Source organism: Rissa tridactyla, chromosome 1, assembly GCF_028500815.1.
Source record: "Rissa tridactyla isolate bRisTri1 chromosome 1, bRisTri1.patW.cur.20221130, whole genome shotgun sequence".
Lineage (NCBI taxonomy): Eukaryota > Metazoa > Chordata > Aves > Charadriiformes > Laridae > Rissa > Rissa tridactyla.
In genome coordinates this window covers 32394178-32415369 of record NC_071466.1, presented here as the reverse complement: position 1 = coordinate 32415369, position 21192 = coordinate 32394178, and the positions used below count along the sequence as shown (strand labels likewise).

The following is a 21192-nucleotide window of genomic DNA, read 5'->3' as shown; positions in this document are numbered from 1 at the left end:
TCATATGCTGGAGGAAATGTGGGCTACTGAAAGTAAAATTGTGAGTGAGAATAAAGTAAATAAGGCTGCCATTGCCTTCAGGCCGATACGCTATATATTGGTCCCACTCAAGAATATTCAAGTCAAGTTTTGATGCTATCATGATGTGGATTGTTGATTTACAAGTGTTGATGTAGAGGTGGTTTGCGTTGTGTATTCTATGGCAGAAGTCTGTTGTAACTTGCAGAAAGGTATTAATAGAAGGTATTTAGTTAACAAGGGGTGTTGGAGATGGTTCTGATGAACCTGGTAATTCTTCAGTACCAGTGCCCTCGTCAGATATTATCAGCCTGCCAGTATTCCTTAATTTGTGGCTCTTTTAACAGAAGAACAACAGTGGATGAGATTCCAGGTTGTATAGCTTTTTCACAGTTGTTTGGGAAGTAATTTGATGTTATTGTTGAACTCTAAGGTGAGGAGGCACATAGGATCAATCTTTACTTTTTTTCAGTCAGTAGCAGCAGAGAGTTGTCCATTGTCCTCATTGCTAGAGGTAGTTACTGAGGTTTAGGACTACTGTGTCTCCTCCTCTGGGTTTTTACTTAACCGCTGGTACGCCAGATCTGGGGGATCTAGTACTCAATGGCTACGTCTCTTCAAGAAAAGAAGGAGTTCTGATAGTAATGCCACTTCAGGTATTTTGTGGGGGATTCATCTCACCATCTTTAGCCATCAGAGTTTGATTTCTACTGTTCCAAAACAGGTGCACAAACTAAGTGGGATCATCTCCCCCCTTGTGAGTGCCTGCCTCTCTGGTAGACTCCAGAGGGAACCTAGAAAAGCAGCTGAGAGCACCCTTTGGAAGTGGAAAGGGGATACCATCATGTCCTTCAGGGCATGGACATGGCAAACTGTCAATTTATTGCGGTTTAACAATTTATTCTTCATCTACCAAGCCATAGTAATTGATTGTGCGCATGCTCCCAGCCCACCCGAGTTAAGTGCTCACTTTAATCATTCTCTAGAGACACTCATTAGGCTGTGGTAACTTAATCACTTGTCAGTGTCTATTCGGACCTTAATTTTTCAAAGTGCATGGTCGTATTCACCAACTTTGTTCCAGAAAGACATCTAAATATTGGCTAGTACTATACACATGGACTGAGACACACTAAATTAGAAAGATGAGAAATGTAATAGGTCTATAGTTTTTCTTCTTATTCCAAGCAAACCTTCCAAGGAAGGAACAGTGCAAATGTACAGGCATCTAACTTTCCTTTTGGTGTAAAGTGGACTTTCTGGATGAAGAAAGGGAATAAAGCTATTAAATTTTTTTTTTTTTTAAATCATAGCAGTCACGTGATGTTTTTATTTGTTTTCAAACAGGAGCTGTGTGGCTTAGGGAAGGGATACACTGACCTTTCACTTCTGTGCTCTCCAGCTCCAGTGCTGCCGCAGGTCTTAAGTGAAAATGAGCCTGTTGGTCTCATCCAAACCCCGGCGCATGTTAGCCCACATTACAAAACACCAGAGAATTTGGCACGATCAGCAGTTTCTGCTCAAGAGGGGCCCAGGACTGCAATAGCAGAGGTGTTAGAGATCAGGACTCAGGAATGCTGGTTGAGTTATGTGGGAAAGCAAAATACTCGCTCTCTCGCTTTCGTTGGGGTTGCGTTCACTTGCACAAAATAAACACAGCATGCACAATGCAAAAAAATATTTATATCACACCAAATGATACTTATAAATAAGGCAAACAGCTCATTACCGCCATTCATCCAGAGGTCACAGACTGCTTTTTAAGCAGAAATTTAGCTGCGCCGGTGAAGCAGTGTAACATCATTCTTATTTTACAGATGGAAAAACTGAGGCACACAGACACCTTCCTATCCAAGACCGCACAGGAAATCTGTGGCAAGACCAGCGTAGGCTCCTGATCACTGGAGCCTGCGCATGTTGGGGTTTGGGGAGGACCACGGAGCTCACTTGCACTCACTTGGCCTGTGGCAGAGCAGGAGCTGAAGAGCACGCAAGCGAAAGGTCAGTGGATCCGTTCTCCAAGCCACAAAGCTCCGGTCTGAAAACAAACACAAATGCAATGAGACTTCTCTGATTATTTCATTATTTGTTTTTTAAATTATTTTACTAGTTTCTCAGTTCTTGGCGCCAAGAAGAATTATATGTTACACACTGTTATTTATATAAATTTGCACCCTCTCTAATTTGGAAGGTTTAATAAGAATAAGAAGAAAAGCTGTGGACCGCTGGAGTCTCAGGCTGATGTTGACCACTTAGCACTATGTGATGACAAACTGTTCTAGCTGAAATGGGTGAATGTCCTCTTCTGCCTCTTTTTCCAGTTTGTTGTTTTTTCCTGAACTGAGATCCACATTACTTCCTCCTTACACCCTCTGAGCTGTAAACTAAATTAGACATTGTTCTGGGTCCCGGACTTTTGGCTATAAATGCAGTTGCTTGGAGAAAAATCAAGTGTCCAGAAGAAACCAACCCAGATGAAGCAACACTCGCGTGCTGTCTGTGACAGAAGTGGCTTGCATGGGAGTGAACCCAGAGGAAAACCAGTCACTCCACGGCTGGGGACCTCCCTGAGCCTTCTGCAGGGCTGGGGACATCGCCACATGTCCCCAGACTGTCACTCCTACAAACTATTCTCGGCCCTGGTTCCCAGGTACCTGATCAAATGCCTCGGGCTGCTTTTGGGGATACCAGTCCCCTCCTTTCACGCTTTGAAGGCTCCTAGCTCGCTGTTTGCTCTCCGCAGAAACACGGTGTTTTGAGTCATTAGATCCCATGTGAACTTCTCTGCGGATTCCTTAATTAAAAAGAATGACTTGGACGCTTGCCACCCAGTTACCCTGCATTACGGTGAGTCCCATTAAGCAGGATTACTGGCTGAGGACACAGCCATGCTTACTAAGCACTAATCTGGTGTTCACAGCAGCATGGAGCTGCAGGACTTCTCAGGGCTTCCAAATAACTCAGTCTTTGACAACGGGACCATCGCTGGGGGCCAGAAAGATGGGGTTTTCCTTAGAAATTGCACTGGACATCATATTTCAATGGTGTCCCTCATATGAGCTTTCTGCCTGAGAGGAATAGGACGGGAAGCAAAAGGAAGTCACAGAGGACTTGGTGCAGCAAACGTCAGGCTGGCTGCGGAGCAAGTTTGGTCTCCAGCATGTCCAGCCAACAGTAGCATCTCTGGCTTGCAGTGTGAAGCACTAGGAGAAAATATTACAGGGAGGCATCCAGGAAGAAAGCAAATCAGAGAAAAGTCACTTTGTGACGAAGTCTCTTAGTGACGAAACATCTTACCAACTTTTAAAGCCAAAGCGCGGTGGTAGTGTTAATGCCGCTCAGGTTAAATATCCCACCTTCTTCAGACAGCCCTGGGGTAGTGAAACTCAGCCTGAAATGAGAAAATTTTCCCAAAGGTGAGTTCATAGATCACAAAATGTGGAGGTGGAAAGAATCTGTTCAATCATCTATCCCATCTCTCTGCCAGTTCAGAATTACTCCCCATGATGTTTTTAACATAACTGCTTTTCTCATTAAAATAAATTAAAAAAAAAAGGGTGGGGGGAGAAATACCTAGAAATGGTCTATGAGATTTTCTATCTAGTGTTTCAAAACTGTTTGATTCCTTGACTAATTCTAGTGTCTGCTGTTGCTTTGTTCAGATGAGTTCAGCGTGTGCCAGGATGAAGGGTGAACCAATATTTTCTGGAGGGACTCTTCCACCATCTGCAACATCCAGCAGTTGGAAAAATCCTCCCAATATTTGGGTTGCATCTGCATTTTCTTAACTGTATTCAATTTTTCCTCCCTTTGCATGACACTGAGCAGTTGTTCTTCCATGGCACTATTCTACGTGGTTATGGACTAGCCAACCTGGAAAGTGCTAGAAGTCCCCCCTACTTCAAATATTACGTGCAGACCGAGACACACCTTCGCTAAAATAATGGAAATAAGCCATGGATCTAAGAAGTGGTTTGGACGGTGCAGTTATGAAAGAAATCATTCTATTTCACTAGGGGGAAAAGGAAGACAGAGACTGTTTTTCACCTCTAACTGAGGTTCCATGAGTCTAACCTTATTTTTTACCCGGTTTAATTTATGTCCTTGTGTTGCAGAGTCTGGATCTCTTTTAATCGTCGGGTTCGACACTGCAGCCTGTTTCATCCCTAGCACAAGTTTCCTATTGCTGTCTCAGAGTCCAGATGTCCTGAGGCCCTTGAGGGGCTCCTTGATGATGCAGATATTTGGGACAACACTCTCCATGCAAAGAAGTTTAGGAAACTGAAGACAACGGGTATTACTCAGAATATCCTGTTAACACAGGTGAATGGCAACCTGTGCAGGGAGCAAGGCTTCTCCCTGCTCACTCTGACATCAATGCTGTCAGATGCAGTGGGACGGGTGTCAGCAGGAGCCTGGCTTCGTATGGAGTCCACCCATTTCAGATTCGGGACACCTCAGCCTGTGCTACAGAGGTGTGAAACACTGGTTGTCAGTCGAACATCAGAACTGACAAAGCTGTATTTTGTCAACTTATAGTAACAAAAATCAAAAGCTGCTTGCCTCTGCCCATCTCTTGCATTCCTCCCAGTGAAATTGTACAGAGAAAAGTCGTGCAACAAGCTGTCGCATCAGCTTCCAAAACGATGGCCCACACAAGCAAATTTCCCTACTGCACAGTTTTAGTATTAAAGATTACTTAATCAAAGGTGGGAGAAAGCAAGAGGGGTGGGTTTGGTTTTTTTTTTTCTCCCAAAGAAAGCACTTCATCCACTTCCAGAATGGGCCTGAGTTTTGACAGCAGCATCTACCCACAGATACAAGGTATGAATTGCTTAATTATCTGTGAAGATTACGGGAGCCATGTCATGCCTGACTCACCAGCAGTTATTTAAAAAGGAAAACCGAAAATGATTAGCAGCTCCTTTTGGGAAGTGGGCTATTCTAGCTTTCCTTCGTGTGCACATGGGTATTACTGTGTGTCTCCTGGCAGTTCTGTGCCCATCCTCACTGGTGTGCAATGGGCCGGGAACAAACGAAACCCAGGGCTTGGGCATCGCAATGCTAACAATCTTCCAAGAGACAAGAAATAGAAGAAAATAGCAAAGAAATAGAAGAAAAGCTGGAAAACATTATTTCCTGGGAAAAAAAACAAAAAACAAAAAACAAAAAACAAAAAACAAACTCAACAAGTAAAGTCTTTGGGTTAAAGATTATTATCAAGGCACGGAGCATCTTTCCTTCCTCTGATTTTATGTAGGAAACCTCCAGCATTTCCAAAACTGCCATTAAAATGAGCAAGACCAAATGATACTCCATTTTGTACTCTCTCATACTGCTGCTATGTTGAGCCCATCAGTGTGACTCCGAACACAAAACTTACCTGTTGGATGTTGTGAGACCGTAAAAGTGGTGTAGTTTTGCTGACGAGCCTACGGTTTGGCACCAGTTGTAAGGCTTTTCTTCACTGGTGTAATTTTTTCCTCGTCAGGAGAGGTAGATGCTATACTGGTACATGTTACCACTAGCGAAGGCAGAGCTGTACTTGTGGTGTCATCAAAGTAACTATGTGATTAAAAAAAGAAACCTGTCTCTTGACATAGTTATAGTGGTTAAAAAAAACCCATCCTATTTATAGAGGGGGCATAATTCAGAAATTGGGCTGAAAGCCTCAGGCAACCCATTCTTGAGATTTCCAGTGCTTTGGGAGTTTTGCAAATATTATATTTGAAAATAGCCTTCCCGTAGTATTTGAGCTCCTCCACTTTCGATCCCAGCAGAGAGTGTGGAAGGGGGTGGAAATTTAATAGCAATAAAAAAATAGCAAGAGTTGACTTAATTATTTTGATTTTCCGAAGAAGTTGGGGTGGGGGTGGGGGGGAGCACAGAGAAGTTTCTTCCTTTTTTCATTTATTTTTCTTTTCTTCCTTTTTTCATTTATTTTTCTTTTCTTCCTTTCTCTGCCTCCTCCCTCCCTCCTCTCCTTTCCCCACCTTATTCCATACCCCTGCGGACGAATCCCGCCCTCCCCCGCCCCAACCCCCCCCCGGCGCCAAGACCCTCTCAGCATCACTTTTTCCGCTTTTAACTCCTCCCACCTTTTCACTCCCCCCACCCCCCGCCCCGATACCCCCCAAAGGTTCTCACCCGCCCCGCCGCCTCCCGCCACCCACGGCGGGGCCGCCGGGCCGTGCTCCTCGGTCCGTCCGCGCAGCCCCGCGCAGCTCCCCGCCGCCCCCCGCGCAGTCGCCCGCGCAGCCCCATCGGCGACTCGACAGCGCCACCCGCTGGGCGGTCGCCGGAACGGCGCCCTCCCGCGCATCCTCCACGCAGCCTGCGCGCCCTGCCCCGGGCGGTTTGAAGGCAGTAAATGGTTTAAAGGCGAGGAGGGGCCGCGCTGGTCGCGGAGGCGGCTGGGTGGTGCGCGGCGAAGCCCCCTCCAGAGCAGGGCTTGGCTTAGAAAGGCAAATACGCACCGATGTGGCCAGGGCTTCCTCCGCGCCCCTTGTCCGCCACCCCGGGGGACGCAGCCCCACGCTGTGCCCGACTCCACGGGCCGGTGACAAGGACATCTTCGAGGCTCCTGGGCTGGCTGGGCTCCGTCGCAAGTTCCTGCTGGTTTTCTTCTAGGGGAAACAACGTTGGGTTGGACATTGCGTTGACCATGAGCCAGCGATGTGCCCTTGTGGCCAAAAAGGTCTCCTGGGGTGTATTAAAAAGAGCATGGCCAGCAGGTCGAGGGAGGTCATCCCCCCTCTTTACTCCACCCTGGTGAGGCCACATCTGGAGTACTGTGTCCAGTTCTGGGCTCCCCGGTTCAAGACAGACAAGGAATTACTGGAAAGAGTCCAGTGGAGGGCTACAAAGACGACCAAGGGACTGGAGACCTCTGTTATGAGGAAAGGCTGGGAGACCTGGGTCTGTTTAGCCTGGAGAAGAGCAGTCTGAGAGGGGATCTCATCAATGCTTATAAATATCTGAAGGGTGAGTGCCAAGAGGATGGGGCCAGATTCTTCTCAGTGAAGCCCAGCAACAGGACAAGAGGCAATGGGCATGAACTGAAACACAGGAAATTCCATCTCAACATGAGGAAAAACGTCTTTACTCTGAGGGTGGCAGAGCACTGGCACAGGCTGCCCAGAGAGGCGGTGGAGTCTCCTTCTCTGGAGATCTTCAAAACCCACCTGGATGCGTTCCTGTCCAGCCTGCTCTAAGTGACCCTGCTCTGGCAGGGGGGGTTGGACTAGATGACCTCCAAAGGTCCCTTCCAACCCCTGCCGTTCTGTGATTCTGTAATTTAAGTTACGTGCACCCGAGTTACAGTGCTGTGAGCTGGGCTGCGAAGTGAAAAGTTGGTAAAAGCCCAAGTAATCTTGTTTCAACCCAGGCTGGTCCATACGGAGCTTCTGAGACCCTTTCTGGATTGTATGTTCCCACCTGGTGGGCGAGCCCAGGGGAGGGATCAGCCCAGGGGACACAGCAGGGTCCTCAGCGAGGACCACGGGAGGCACCAAGCACCCTGGCAGCCGAGGTGCTCGACGGCTGGGCCCACCAAACGGGTGGCAGCTCTTAGCTGTCATCTCTGCGTGCCGCAACTCCTCCTCTGCAAAACAGCAATTCCTCCCACCGCCTCCCTGACGCAGAGCAGCGGGCAGCAAACACGAAGCCACGTGCGGAACTAAATATCACAAAGCTGCTCAGTCTGTGAACACCGGCCATTCTGTGCACACAGTGGAGCAGGAGCTTTCAGATAAAGAGTTTGTAATCGCAGAGTTCAAAACTTTCACATTTTCCCTGTGCAAAATGGAGCCAATCAAAGGACTGGCAGGAAAACTCAACTCTGGCAACTCTTCTTTCCATTGCTTGCTTGAGGCCGCTGCCATCCTTCTGTAATGGCCACAAGCAAAGCTAGGAGAGAAACCAGAAAGTACTGTGGTGGGATGCCATTATAAAATAAGTTTTCCTAGAGCAGCTTTGGATGCTTTGCATGGCATATTTTTAGCACGTGCAAATTTGCACGTAACTAAACACAAATTTAGCAGCAACCTCTGAATTGTCTGGATAGGCTCAAAGTGACAGTCACTTCTAAGCAATGGGATATTCAGCTTAAAATTGTTAAAAATACTCAATTTCTAGCCATGGTGGTCGGACAGATAATGCACATTTAGCCTGGCATCCATCTAGGACCTTTTTTTTTTTTTTTGGAATATTTGGAGTTGGCTGTGAAGGAAACAGCTTTAATGTTTGCTAAACAAGCAGCTGTGCTTGTTTGAAGCTGGTCAGCAATTTGGAAGGCTAAAGCAGTCCCAGAATAGGGATTCGCGAGCGCAGGTGCAGTGCTCAAAGGTGAATGACGGATGAAATTTATTACAGGGATATAAAAAGGTTACCTAGATGATAGGACTGGTCATAACACCTTCTGGAAAAAAAATGTTCCAGAATTCACTTCTGATTTACATCTCAAACTATTTCAAGCAGCTGAAATGAAATACAGGGCAGTTAGCATGAAATTTATTTAGGAAAAAAATATTTACCGAAAAAATCATTGAGGTTTTTTTCTAATTTATTTTTTCAGTCTTGAAATTTCATCAATATTTAGACTACTCATGCAATAGAAATGGGGGGGGTTGCATTTTTATTGCATTACTATATACGTTTTCTATTTTCCTGGACTACTTTGCCCCGCTTGTTAACCTCAGCTTCATGTGCCGAGCATGATAGGAAAATTCTTTTATCAGATAGAACAGTTGATACGTTCATGCTCAGGGTTTCTTTGCCGGTTCAGCTTCTTATTCACTAATTTCCTGATGTAGCAAGTGTATCTTGTGCTTGAAACCTGGCATGCTGGTGGCAAACATCCTGATCCTTTAGGAGCTACTGCAGGGAGGCCCAGCTGAAACAGCAGAGGACGTGTTCAAGCAAGGGCTGCTCACGTGAGTAAGGATTTGAGTCATCAAAGCCCCAAAAGGACTGGTAAGGAGGAGGGAGCTGCTTCACCAAATGCCTAGTAGCAGGAGATGTAAATACATAACCCAGATGAACAGGCTGATTTTGTGGATCATATGCACAGCAGTTGTGCTAAATTGGGTGGTGTTATTTGGAAAGCACAACAGCAAAGACAAGACGCGTACGGAGAGCTCTGGAACACAGATGCTCCGGAGCAGGATGTTGGGGTGGGTATATGAAATCACAGAGGTGCAAACAGTGTTTGTTCTCCGTCTGAACCCAAAGCGGAGTATTTTAGCATTAAAAAAAGTGAGGCTTTTTTAGGTGTGGCAGCAGTCTGTGTGACGCACGAGGTGGTGACATAGCCACCATTGAGCGAGGGCAGCTACTTCTGGGCAGCATGTTCCCTTGCACCTCTTGCGTTGGAGGCAGGAAGACACATTTCAGGCTATTCTCTCCGATGCTCCGATTTTCATCTGCTGCGTAGCCAACACAGTATGCTGCAGAGAGCGGCTCAAGGGCTGCTCGCCATGGTGGGGGTCCACCAGCCTGTCAAGGCCACCAGGCCCCACCCCAGGAGCGCGTCGGAGGCTCATATCTTCTACCACCCTTCGTCTTGATCAAGGTATGATGAAACAGGGCCTTGAGCCTCAAACACGCCGCGGGGGTAACTCGATATAAACGTGCAGCTGCACTGACCTCCTGAAAAGGAGTGAGTCGCACATTTTGCAATTAGGGTGAGCTAATTGTATGTGCACGGGCAGTTGCCACAGCTCAGCTGATGGGTGGTAACTTATTAAACCACTGTAATGTGAGCGCTTTGAGTCATGAAACCATACCCAAAGTGTTTGCAGACTCAGGGCCTGAGAACCCGTTGCCCTCCCGTTCCGTTACACCGTCATCTCGAGGACAAGGAGAGGAATTGAAAACCTGTGCCATACAGTCCAATGCAGGATGAAGTTTCCCAAGGGATTCTTAAATTTCTAGCCAGAATTTCAAAGAATTTAACAATGTTTACTTTTTAAATGACCTTGAATCAAAATATTAATTTTAAGTGGGAATGTTTGGGAAAGAAAAAGTTCTGGAAATTTTCAGAATAAACACTAATTCTTGTAAAAAAACATGAAGAGTCATAATCAGAAGGCCTAATTTTCCCCTAAGTCTCTGTGTCTTGTGTTTCTTACCTGTTAGGGATCTCTGCAGGCCTAGAGCCATCCAAAAGGGAACCTGTCCAATTTGGTGGAACTGTGGCCGGAGTATTTTTTTAGATGTAGTGTACTTTTAGTCTGTAGCACTTGCTAGTTTCTTAGAAGCTTGAAGAGAAAATTACCTGCCAAATGCATTCATTCCTCTGTACTTGGTCATTAATTTTATGCACACATGCGTGTGACCGGGCAAAGAGAGTTGAGAGTTGAAATCAGCCTGGGTTTGTTGTGGTTTTTTTTTCAGAGCCTTCCCGATGCCAAACCTGTTAGCAAGGCTGATGATGTGAGCTTCAACCTGGAGAGCATAGCTCAGATTCTGGTGAAGTCAACGGGATCTTGCTATTGATCTTCAGACCAGGATTTCAGCTCACTGAGATGGACCCAAGTGAGGGGTATGGTGAGTCCTTGGGGAAGCTTTTCTTTTAAAAGACTTTTTAATGAAACTGGAGATAAAACCATTTGTGCTCGGGGCTAACGCCCTGCTGAAGGAACTGGGACAAAGACTCTGGAATAGGGTGCTTGTGTGTGAGAGCAGATTGAGTGAACTAATGGAAACAACTGTAGAAAGTGGCCTGCCTAAATGGTGGGAAGTAAAGAAACAGCCCCTCATAGCCAGGACGAGAGGGGTCTGGGCTCCGGTTGGGTGGCTGTCACACTGAAGTGGAGGGGGGTGGCACCACTCTGTGCTCTGCAAAGCAGGGGGACCTCAGGGCTGCAGCTGCCTTCACCCACGTTACCTCCCCCGGCCTCTGCTGCCCACGTACCTCTCCTCCGAGGGGATAACAGGATCACACAGAATCACAGAACTGTAGGGGTTGGAAGGGACCTCTGGAGATCATCTAGTCCAACCCCCCTGCCAGAGCAGGGTCACCTAGAGCAGGTTGCACAGGAATGCATCCAGGTGGGTTTTGAAGATCTCCAGAGAAGGAGACTCCACCACCTCTCTGGGCAGCCTGTTCCAGTGCTCTGCCATCCTCAAAGTAACATTAGAAAAATAGCCAAAAGACTCATTTCCCAGGACTTCTTCAGGCCCCTGTCCCTCCACAATGAAGGGTGGTGCCAACGGCAGTAGATACACACTGACTAATGTGTGCAGGGCTGGGTAGAACACCTTCGTGTGCATCCCTTCTGTTTGTTTGCTGCCTGCTGTTATGCTCAGCGTTGCCCTGGAGATCACAACATTTTGGCAAACACTGCCATGTTCTGCTCCCAGCGGAGCCCTTTTCCCTCTTCCCTTGAAGGAGGGAGTCATGCTTAGAAAAAAAGGGAGATATCTGGTGCTGGCCTGACCTTCATGGTTTTTTGTCACATTTCTAAATGAATTCTAGGCAGAAACATCCCATGCAAGGTTTCAACTCGGGGCAGTTGTCTACATTCACACTAAGAACCAGTGAATAAGTGTTTTGAGGTAGCCTCAATTATAGCTGTGAGAATGACACCAGTGTAACATTTAAAGTGTGAACATAAAATATGGCAAATCAATCAGGGTATGGAACCACACTCGGAAAGTATTCAGCTGATGATGTTCATGATCACACATTAAAAAAAAAAAAAAAAGAAAAAAAAAAGAAAAAAATCACATGTGGAAATTCACTCCTCCAGCCCATGGAAAGAGATGCTTTTCTATCTCATAGTCTACAAAATTCCCTCACCTACTACCCAAATCGCAGTTAAAAGGAGCTTAATTTATTCCTTTGGAAAAAAAAAAAAAAAAATTTTACAAGCCGTTATTCCTGCTCAGCAATCACACAGACATTAAATCTTATTGCAAAAAGAGGGGGGGAATGCCTCTTCTCAGCATTACAGCTGCAGCTGTTTGACAGAAGTAAGTGACTTCATAAACCCTCCTGATTTGGCAGTAGGAGAGCGGAGTTTTATGCTGTCTGCTGCACAGTCACAGGGGCTGAGAAAGCTCTGCAAAGCAATCTTCGCAAATGTTTCACCTCAGTTTATAAATACCTTTGCTTCACCGTGTTAATGCCTCTTTTGCTTTGCTTTCCATTCACCTCCACTGGATCATCTAACAAGACCTTTTATTGCTTTAAAGTGATTGATCCCACTGGTCTCACATATTTTTCTTCTTTTTTTTTTTTTTCCTCAACAGAAGATACTGCACCTTCATCTTTCCAGTGGTTTGTTGGCTTATTATGGTAAATGCAGTAAAGATTTAGCAGGCTGTCTTTATTTGCAGCGTAATCAGGCTGTATACCTTCTCATGAAAGAGTCCATAGTTAAGCACTATATTTTCTCTGTCTCTCTCAAGTGTCCACGCCATAAAGAATTGCTTGAAAACACGGTTTCCTCAGCTGTGACGAAAATAGAGAGATTTCTGATAGTTGTCTTCTCAGCCTCCACCTTTCTGTATTCATTTTGAGACCTTATTATTTAAGAACGAATTCCCGTTCCTCCAGAGCAACTTCTGGAGATGTTCCCAGCTCTCATTAACATGACTTTGATATGGATTTGATGTGAGAAGGTTATTCAGTACTTTGCAGGAACGCCATCTCCATTGGGAAGTCGTCACTGATGTAAAGTCAGCAGGAACTCTCGCTACAGTAAAATCTCCAGGATTCACCTTTCAAGTTATCTGTTATTTTTATAGCACCATTACAGCTCATTGGCCTTGCTCGTTCCTTGGCCAAGCAGCCTGCTGTTTCACATTGCCAGGAGATTTTGCAGGATTTGTCTCAGAGCATATCGGACTGGGATATATGTATCTGAGGGGAAAACTGCCAAGGAACATATGAGTTTCTCTATGATGGTCTTCAAAAACTAGTGGGCTTCATATAAGTCTCTCTCAAATTGTCGTCCCTCTCTTTGTAAAGCCATGTGACTACAGATGTTTGTTATCTCAATGCCATCCTAAAAGCAAAAGCAAAAAGAAGTGAGTGAAAAATAATGCTCCCCAAGATTTCTGAGCATGATTTTCTAAGCAGAAACTTCCTAATCATGAATGCTCATCTCTGATTTAGTGTGAAACACCTTCAGTTTTGAGATACATCTAGTGGAACCTAGTTAAATACTGCTGCAAGCTGTCTTGGCAGGAAGCCTTGGGTAGCAGTTTCACCTACTCACTTTTAAGGGGCACTTTCTTCCCCAGGTATCAGCAATTAATTTTTTTTAGTTGTGTTTCTACCAGGCAGACCTTTTGTAGCTGTCCTCAAGCAATTCAACTTCCCCTACCCTGATGGGCAAGGGTAGGACCTCAGGGAAATGTAATAACCAGACGCCTCTGGAGAGGTCCCCGTGGCCCCAAGGGGAGTTTGTGGTGGCAGCCCTCACTGAAACATCACTTCCATGCAGTGTCCCTCATCTGTGATGCGACTGGGATCACCAGTGAGGCAGGTGACCTTGACAGCTCTGCCCATTGCACACCATAAGAAATTATGAAGACTTCCCAGTCCCTCAGGTGTGGCATGGCCGGCAGCATGAGAAGTGCTGCTCTAACACCGGGGAAATGCACTGCGTTGGGCAAATGCATTCCTTAATCCAGTCAAACCAACATCGTATGTTGCAGCTCACGGAAAACCCTGCCTGCTGTGTGTGGAAAATAGCTCAGTGGAGCCAGTTTTCCCCTGAGGACATGTAGAGCTGCTGGCTGTAGGACCTTGCCTACCGCAGGGGCAACCTTCTGCCTGGCATTGAGCTGGGCCAACATGGGTTTGTGAGCACTGTAAGGGGGTGCACATCTACTATGCACGTTTACACAACCACTAAAAGAAAACATTCCCCTCTACCCCTAAAAGAGGGAGGAGCAGATGGTAGAAGTAGAGCTTTAACTTGCAGTGGTTCCTCAGCCTGGTTTGCTCTGGGAAAGGGACAGCACAAAGGGAGGAGCATCTCAGTGCTGGGAATGAGCTTTTGGAGGGGAAGAGGACAAGACATCTTCTTCTGGCAGCAGGATTAGCCTCTGTCATCCTAAACTTTATGTGCAAATGCGGTCTCAGTCACAGCTTATGCCTTCATGAGGTCCCATGCACAATGAATGCTCCAGGGCAAGCTGTAGGGGAAGGGGGAACCTTCTCCCATTGCGTGTGGTGCACACCAGATTTTGGCACCTCTTACCTCCTTCACTTGATGTATTTACACTTTTAGTTAGTAGCAGCCTGTGTTTTTAGCTGAGAGGAAATTGAGTTTTAATGTTATTCTTAAAAGCATGAAGGTTCAGACCTATTGTGGGTTTTACCTTTGTTATTAAAAACAACAAAGAACCCAGTTTTAAAAACTCCATTTCGCCTAGACAATCCCAGCTTCATAATGGTAACAACAAAAAGGATTTGCAGTTGAAGGATTAAAATGCGGGTTAACATCAAAACTGGTGCTGAATGACTGCCCCAGCCAGCAAATAGAAGGCGTTCGTTATGGAAATACCGAAGCTAGCCATCCAACACCATTCTTGGGCCCTTAGGTATTGTACGATAGTGGTTGTGGGTCTGCTGTGGGCGAGGTGAACTCATTGCTCTGGTACGTCCCCGTGCCAAAAAGCCAGGGAGTCCTGAGTCAGGAGGTTAGCTGAAAAGCAGCCTTTTTTCACGTATATTTCCAAAGTTTCCTTTTTCAGAAAGATTTTGATGTTTCCTTTGAAGGTCACCTTTCAAATCTGTTCTGTAAAGTTGCCTTAGGTATAAAATCCTTACTCAAATATATTAAAAGGTCAAATAAATTGCACTAAGTAAACAAGCTAGTTCTGCTAGCTTTTGCAGGTGTCCAGCACATGGGAGCTTTAGGATACATGTGTAATAAAGAATAAAAACTTGACTTATCTCCCTCCTTTCAGTAAAAGTGGGCAGCAACATACTGAAGGAAAAGAAAGTTTCAGACTAAAAATTCTTTCCATTTTAACTTCAGGAAATAGGGCCCTTGTGAGCTGAACTGATAGAGAGCAACAGCTCCTGCAGTACTTTGCCATTTAAGAGAAGGTAATGGGAATATTTGCAGAGATTTGATTTTAAGTGTTTTCAGTTGCAGGACAGGAGCAGATCCTCCCTGCAGCTTTCATTTTTCAAGATCCATATGTTTAGACAAATGAGTTAATAGAGAACCTCCCCCAGAATAAAAACAGCATGGCCTACTCGTTTCAAGGCTCTCTAATTTAAGGCTTAAAATTTTCCACTGCTCTGGGTTTGTTTCATGCAGATGTCACTCAGTGGTAGCCTGAAGTTTCAGGATGTTTCTGATGGCCCAGCTTTTATTTTCGAACCTTAACGTAAAATTGATACTATCCACCAAGTTGCTTTGCATTTATGGAGAGGCCAATTTTATGAAGGCTTCCTTAGAGAAGATACAAACTACTTTCTTCCATCTTTTATTTTACCAGAGGTGCAAACCTGACCCATCAAACAGATTCCTACAGCTGGTTCTTACAGACAGCTGCCTTTTTCTTCAGCAGGCTCAAATTTTAGACCCCGGCCCGCTGCCAACCCTCAACATTTTTTCTTAATCTCCATGCACCCTGGTAGACAAAATTTCCACTGAAGGCAGAGTGGCAGTGGTGGTGCTCTGGTCCAGGTGCTGGATGCTCTCCACGATCAGAGGGCCAAAATCTGGGAGTCGGGGTAGGAGTGCCAGAGCTCCTAACGTCCATTCGTGGTAATTCAGTGCCTCCACCCCGACTGACCTGTTTTATATTTTTCCAGTATAAATTCTCGGGATAGCTCAACTTCTGGAGGAATAAAATGGTCATTTTAGAAAGTGATTCCTGTGGCATTCCTTGGGCGCATGAAAGCCTGAGCTGCAGTTTTTCTCCAGCGGCTCTGCATGTGGTCAGTGGGGAGCAATAGGAACAGTTTATCTGACCCATCTTTGGGTCAGATAAACTTTTTTCATTACTTTTATAGGATGAACTGAATCTGGAGTGCCTCTTTCTCTCTGATGACCCTAAAGGAAACGCGGTTTGAGCAGGTCAGTCTTAAGGAAATCTCCATGGGACAGATAAGCCCCACCTCAAGTGTGTATCCATCTCTCACCTGCTGTTTTCTGAAACGGTTGCATTTGGAAGATATGTCCTAAGACACATACCACCGAGAATGGTGGAGTGGTTAATAATTTCTTTCAAAGTTACTATTCCTGTGGAAAAAAAAAAAAAAAACCCTCCCCAAGCCCCTCGTGTAGTTCATTCTGTGGTTTTCTGCTGCAAAGCCTCTTTCTAACACAGCAGGTGCAGATGCACGCGGAGCGCAGAACTATCGTATTAATAAAATGGAATCGCCTAAGCATATTTCCTCTGAGCTTCCAGAAAGGTCTTGGAGGCAATTCCTCACTTGAAGAACTTCAAATTGTCCGTTTGTCAGTATTTAAAAAAAAAAATAATATCCACACAAACGAGTATTGATGCCTACAGCTTGCAAATAACTTTATGGAGGGTGAGGCAATTTTTTCCAGGATCACTCTTCGTATTAATTACTTTAAAAAATGTTCATTCAAAGCTATTAGATCCAGGAACAATTTCAAAATATCAGTGACTGCAAAATGAAAAACGTGCATGCTGGCACATTTGTTCAATCTGTGGTGGCAAGCAGGGACCCTGCTGCTGTTTTATGCGAGTTCTAATGAAAGCAATTTATCTCGTTTCCGTCACCCCTAAGCCATTATTTATGAATCAGTCCTCGGATCTCTCGCGTAAGGAAGAATGAGTCACTCTGGTACTGAGAACCGATCGCTGATTTGTATCAGGAAATCAGCAACCAGAAAACAAGCGTATTAACTACCATTAGAAATGTCATCTAGCAACAGCCACCCATTCCATATTCCTCCCCCGAAATGTGCAAATGCCCCGGGTGAAGAGCCCTGGGCTGAGCAACCGGCAGAGATGCCTGGCGGCACCACCCCTGAGGAGCAGGACATCTCCAGGTCTTCGGTTCGCCTGTGGCCAAAGCCAGCGACGCCCGATGCTGTGCTGCCGCTTGGCCTGCCGTGAACTTGCGGTCTCTGTTCTGTTCCCCCGGGATGGGTCTCGGTATAGCAGGAAAACAAAGCCTGCGGCTGGCACCGCTGTGGGCAGAAGCGATGCACCGTCCCCCTGCCCGCCTGCGGGAACCCTGGCAGGGCTGCCTTCGTGCCGTCACTTGATGTGACTTGCTCTCGGTACAAATTAAGTGTCGCTGGGCTGATTTCACAGCAACTGCACTGTCTCGCCCCGCCGGCAGATCCAGGGCAAGGGGACCACAGGCGGATGTGCAGTTCTGCTGATGCTGCTCCTCTCGGTGAGGGGCGCCGAGCCTGCCTCCCCGACCTTCTTCCTCCGCCCCGGGCAGGGCAGCGGCACCGTAGCACAGGGGCAGGAGAAACTTGCACAGTCAGAAGTTCTTTTTATTATCCCACCCTGCCAATCTGGCTCCTTTTAAGGACACTATTTTCTTTTCCCCCTTAAAGAAAATACCATGGCTGTTTTGCAAATGGGTTGGCTATTTTAACTTCTTAGCGTGATTTATATTCCATTCCCTGCTGGCTGCCGTCGAGATTGGCCCAGTCCAATCCACTACACATTTCTGATTTAGTGCCGTCCTCGCAACCCCTTGGTAACTTCGGCGCGGGAGACAGGATGTTATCAGAAAGCCGGAGTAATGCGTAGCTGCACCTGAGCACAGCCAGGGCAAGCCGCACACTGCTATTTCAGGAAAGCTTTTATACCTTGTATTTTTCCTTTTCAAATGCACTCACGTTGCTGCTTAAAATACCTAATCCCTGTTTAAAAAAAAATAAAAATAAAAAACTAAGCCCTTCTGTTCACCTTGGCAGTGTGTAATTAGGGGAGGGAGAAAACGGGGACATTATTACAGGGTGTCTTTGTGGAGGCTGAAGGGGCAAGGGGTTTGCTTGTGGGTGCGATGCCAGTAAACAGCCAGTCGGGCAGCGGGGCGAGGCGGCCACCTGGATCCCAGGACCAGGGTGGGAAGAGGCCCCTCGCCCATCTCCATCTTCACGCAGACCCTTTGGCCAAGGAGGCTCTTTGCAGCCGTGCTGCAGGAAGAAACAGTAACAAAGTGCTCGCTGTCGCAAGCAAAGGATTTGCCCCAAATCCTTGCGAGGGTGTCACTTTTCACCAGAAATTAACACCCACCTTTTAATTGCTGAGGACTAGCACCGTCTAATGGGCACTGGGGCACAGCAGAAAGAGTTTTTCCCAGTGCCTACAGGGGATGAGCTATTTCAGTGTTGTCCCTCCCGTTCCTTGAATCTATTTTTTTTCTTCAAGCCTATGCCTATCTGTTTCGGGACCATTTTATAGAGTGATTTTTTTGAACCAGTTCGTCTGAGAAACCAATACCGATACCGTAAACCAACAGAAGGAAAACAACGAACAAGTGGAAAACGGGAAAGTCAGGATTGTCAAGAAGGAACTGAAAAAGACATAACCATAACAATGAATGAGAAGTATCAAATACTGGCTGCTAGCACGAGTGAGTGTCTCTGGGACATAAACCAAGAGCTTTCCCTCAAAAACAGTGAGTGGAAGGACGTGCTACTGAGGGCTGCCATTTTGAAGGGACTTTGGCCAACTTGTTGGCTTAGAGCTTATTTTTAAGGGCTTGTTCATCTGAATTTATGAACAGGTTATAATATAAATGGATCCCTTGGAATCCAATTTACTTCAAAATCAAATCTGCAGCAGTGAAACTACTCGCAATTAAAGGGGTCAGTTATCCGTGACGAAGGGTCTGAGGAAACGTAGCACAGAATTTATGTAACCTCATTGTAGAGGGGAAGGGGAGAAAGTCCCAGAGCTCAATGGGCCATGATAATGGGTTTTCAGTGAAAAAGGACCTAACTTAGCATCAAATATAACAGGAAAATCAGAATCCAAAGTGAACTGTATTCCCAGCGGTATCTAAGCACGTGCTTTCGTACGAGTAGATATTAAAGTAGTTCTGGGAAAGAAGAGGAAGAAAATAAAACCTTCATTGAAGTGGCTGTATTTCATCATGCTAGCATTTGTTTGTACAAAAAATAAATGTCATTAGCTTTGTTTATTTTAAATTATGAGCAATGCAGAAGTCTTACTGGAAAAATGATATTGCAGAAGTGCAACCTGTCGCTGTATTCTCATTTTTGAGAATAATGTCTAACAATTTCATTTGATTTTTAACACACTCTTTTCAGGTCATGCATAGCTTCCAATATTGCCCCTTCCATCCCTAGGTGTATTTATTCCTGGTGAATTCTGAGATGGATGTTTCTGGAAACGGAAAATATTTGGACTCAAGTGTTCAAAGGTTGCTTCTGAATCTTGGTGACTGAATTTATGGATGAGTTGTATCTTGACTTGAGATAGCTTGGATTTGATTTTTAACAAATTGTGGACAGTCACAAAGACAGCTGGAGTCAGTATATTGATGTAGCACACGTGACAACAGTATTGTGCAATGTCTCAAATTCATCACCAAGATGCTGAGAAACCAGAAGTCATAGGAAAATTTTGTTCACAAATATTTATCCACCAGATGAAACTTTAACTGGTTAAATTTTTGCTACTTCAGTATCCCCCACCTTCCCATATTGCGCTGGTCTGTGCTGGGAAGGTTGGTATAAAAGTAAAAGAGCAGATTCTCACTTTAGCCCAGCAATTGGTGTCTACTACTGGTAGGGTTTCTGTGGCATGCACCTCTGGTACTAAAAATTGGATAAGAACTGCCATCTTGTTCTACATGGTACACTCAAGACTCATCATAAGGTAAAGACCTTTTGGGCAATGCCAGCGTAAACTGACTTGGAACAAGACAGAGAAGACATATTGGACTCCAACAACTAAACCCATGAATTGCAAGCCCATATCTAGGCTTTTTCTTAAACTTCTTCCTGGGTAAATATGCATGAGCATCATATTTGTCGGAAAATTGAGGCTTTTTTCAGGTATTTGTTCATTGGGTCTCGTATGCTGGATATATACTGTGTCAATCTGGAACAGCCATGGGCTCTGTGGGTTTGTCGTGTTTCACTTGCGGGTTACCAGTCATCTCTGCATCTTGTGTTGGTTTTTGGCTCTTCTAGAACTGGAGAATAGCTTTATAGTTTAAGACTTTATGTGCATTTATAGGAATTTAGACATATAAAGCTGTCTTCTGAAAAAGCTCTAAATAATCTTTCCAGGCAACTCAGCATGTCAGTAAGACTTCATTCTGCCAAAAAGTGTTTTTATCCCCTGAATCCCTGTGATGCAACTACACTGAACTGTCAGTAGCTTTCTATTTTGCAGGCTGTAGCCTTAAATTACTTAACTGAAAATTAATGTAAATGAAACTCTTCCAGTCCGCATGGCAAGACCCAGCACATGCAATTATGGGTGCAATCCACTGCCCTTCTGCCAAAAGCCTGAAATGAGTGTACTTCTGTCTCTCTCTTACTTGCTTTTGCGTGGAGAGAAAAGGGATGCTGCTGTAGGAGAGGGAGCAGGAGAGTCTGTTCTACTTGTACAAGCCGGGAAGTCGCTTCTGCTAGTCGGGACATCTTGCTGTGCAGAGCCATCTCTCGAAGCGTCTCATGCCTCTCCAGCCATGGCCAGGCCACCCTCTCTGGCCTGGGCTCATCTGGGCTGAGAGGAGATAGATCTCCACTCTCTTCTCCTTCCTTAGGGCTTTTCCCTGGAGCTTTTCTCTCTTCCTGCAGCTCCTGAGCCCTACCAGGCTCGGACACCTCCTTCTCCTCTCCCGGGCTCTGCCAAGCTGGGACAGAGCTGCTGGCACTGAAGGTTTGGGTGTGGGAAGGCTACAGGGGGCTGTGGGGAGGATGGGGGGCTGCGGCAGCCTGGAGGGTGCGGAGAGCCCCTGCTTGGTGCCCGATGGACACAAGGAGAGTGGCTGGACCAGCCATCAGCCTTCCCACCTCCCATCCTCCTCCAGACCTGGAGTCTGGAGTGGGAAGGAAAGCTTTTTAAACCTGGTTTGGCTCCTTCCCTCCCTCTTCCCTCTTATCTCTGGCCCCGTGGTGGGTGGCCGCCCGCCCCAACAGCCTCTTCAGCCCCCCCAGGGTGGCTTCAGCATGTTGAAACCTGCAGGTCCAGGGAGGGACGGGTGGGTGGGTGCAGAGC

At 46.0% G+C, this 21192-nt stretch overlaps 1 protein-coding gene across 1 annotated transcript; it reads right to left on the bottom strand.

The window, feature by feature from the left end:
* Positions 1 to 12824: 12824 nt before the first annotated feature.
* DLEU7 (deleted in lymphocytic leukemia 7) lies at positions 12825 to 20975 on the bottom strand. The gene is given in 3 exon segments (XM_054188323.1): positions 12825 to 13031; positions 20514 to 20697; positions 20875 to 20975. Coding segments are annotated over 3 exon segments (492 nt in total).
* Between the last annotated feature and the right edge of the window lie 217 nt (positions 20976 to 21192).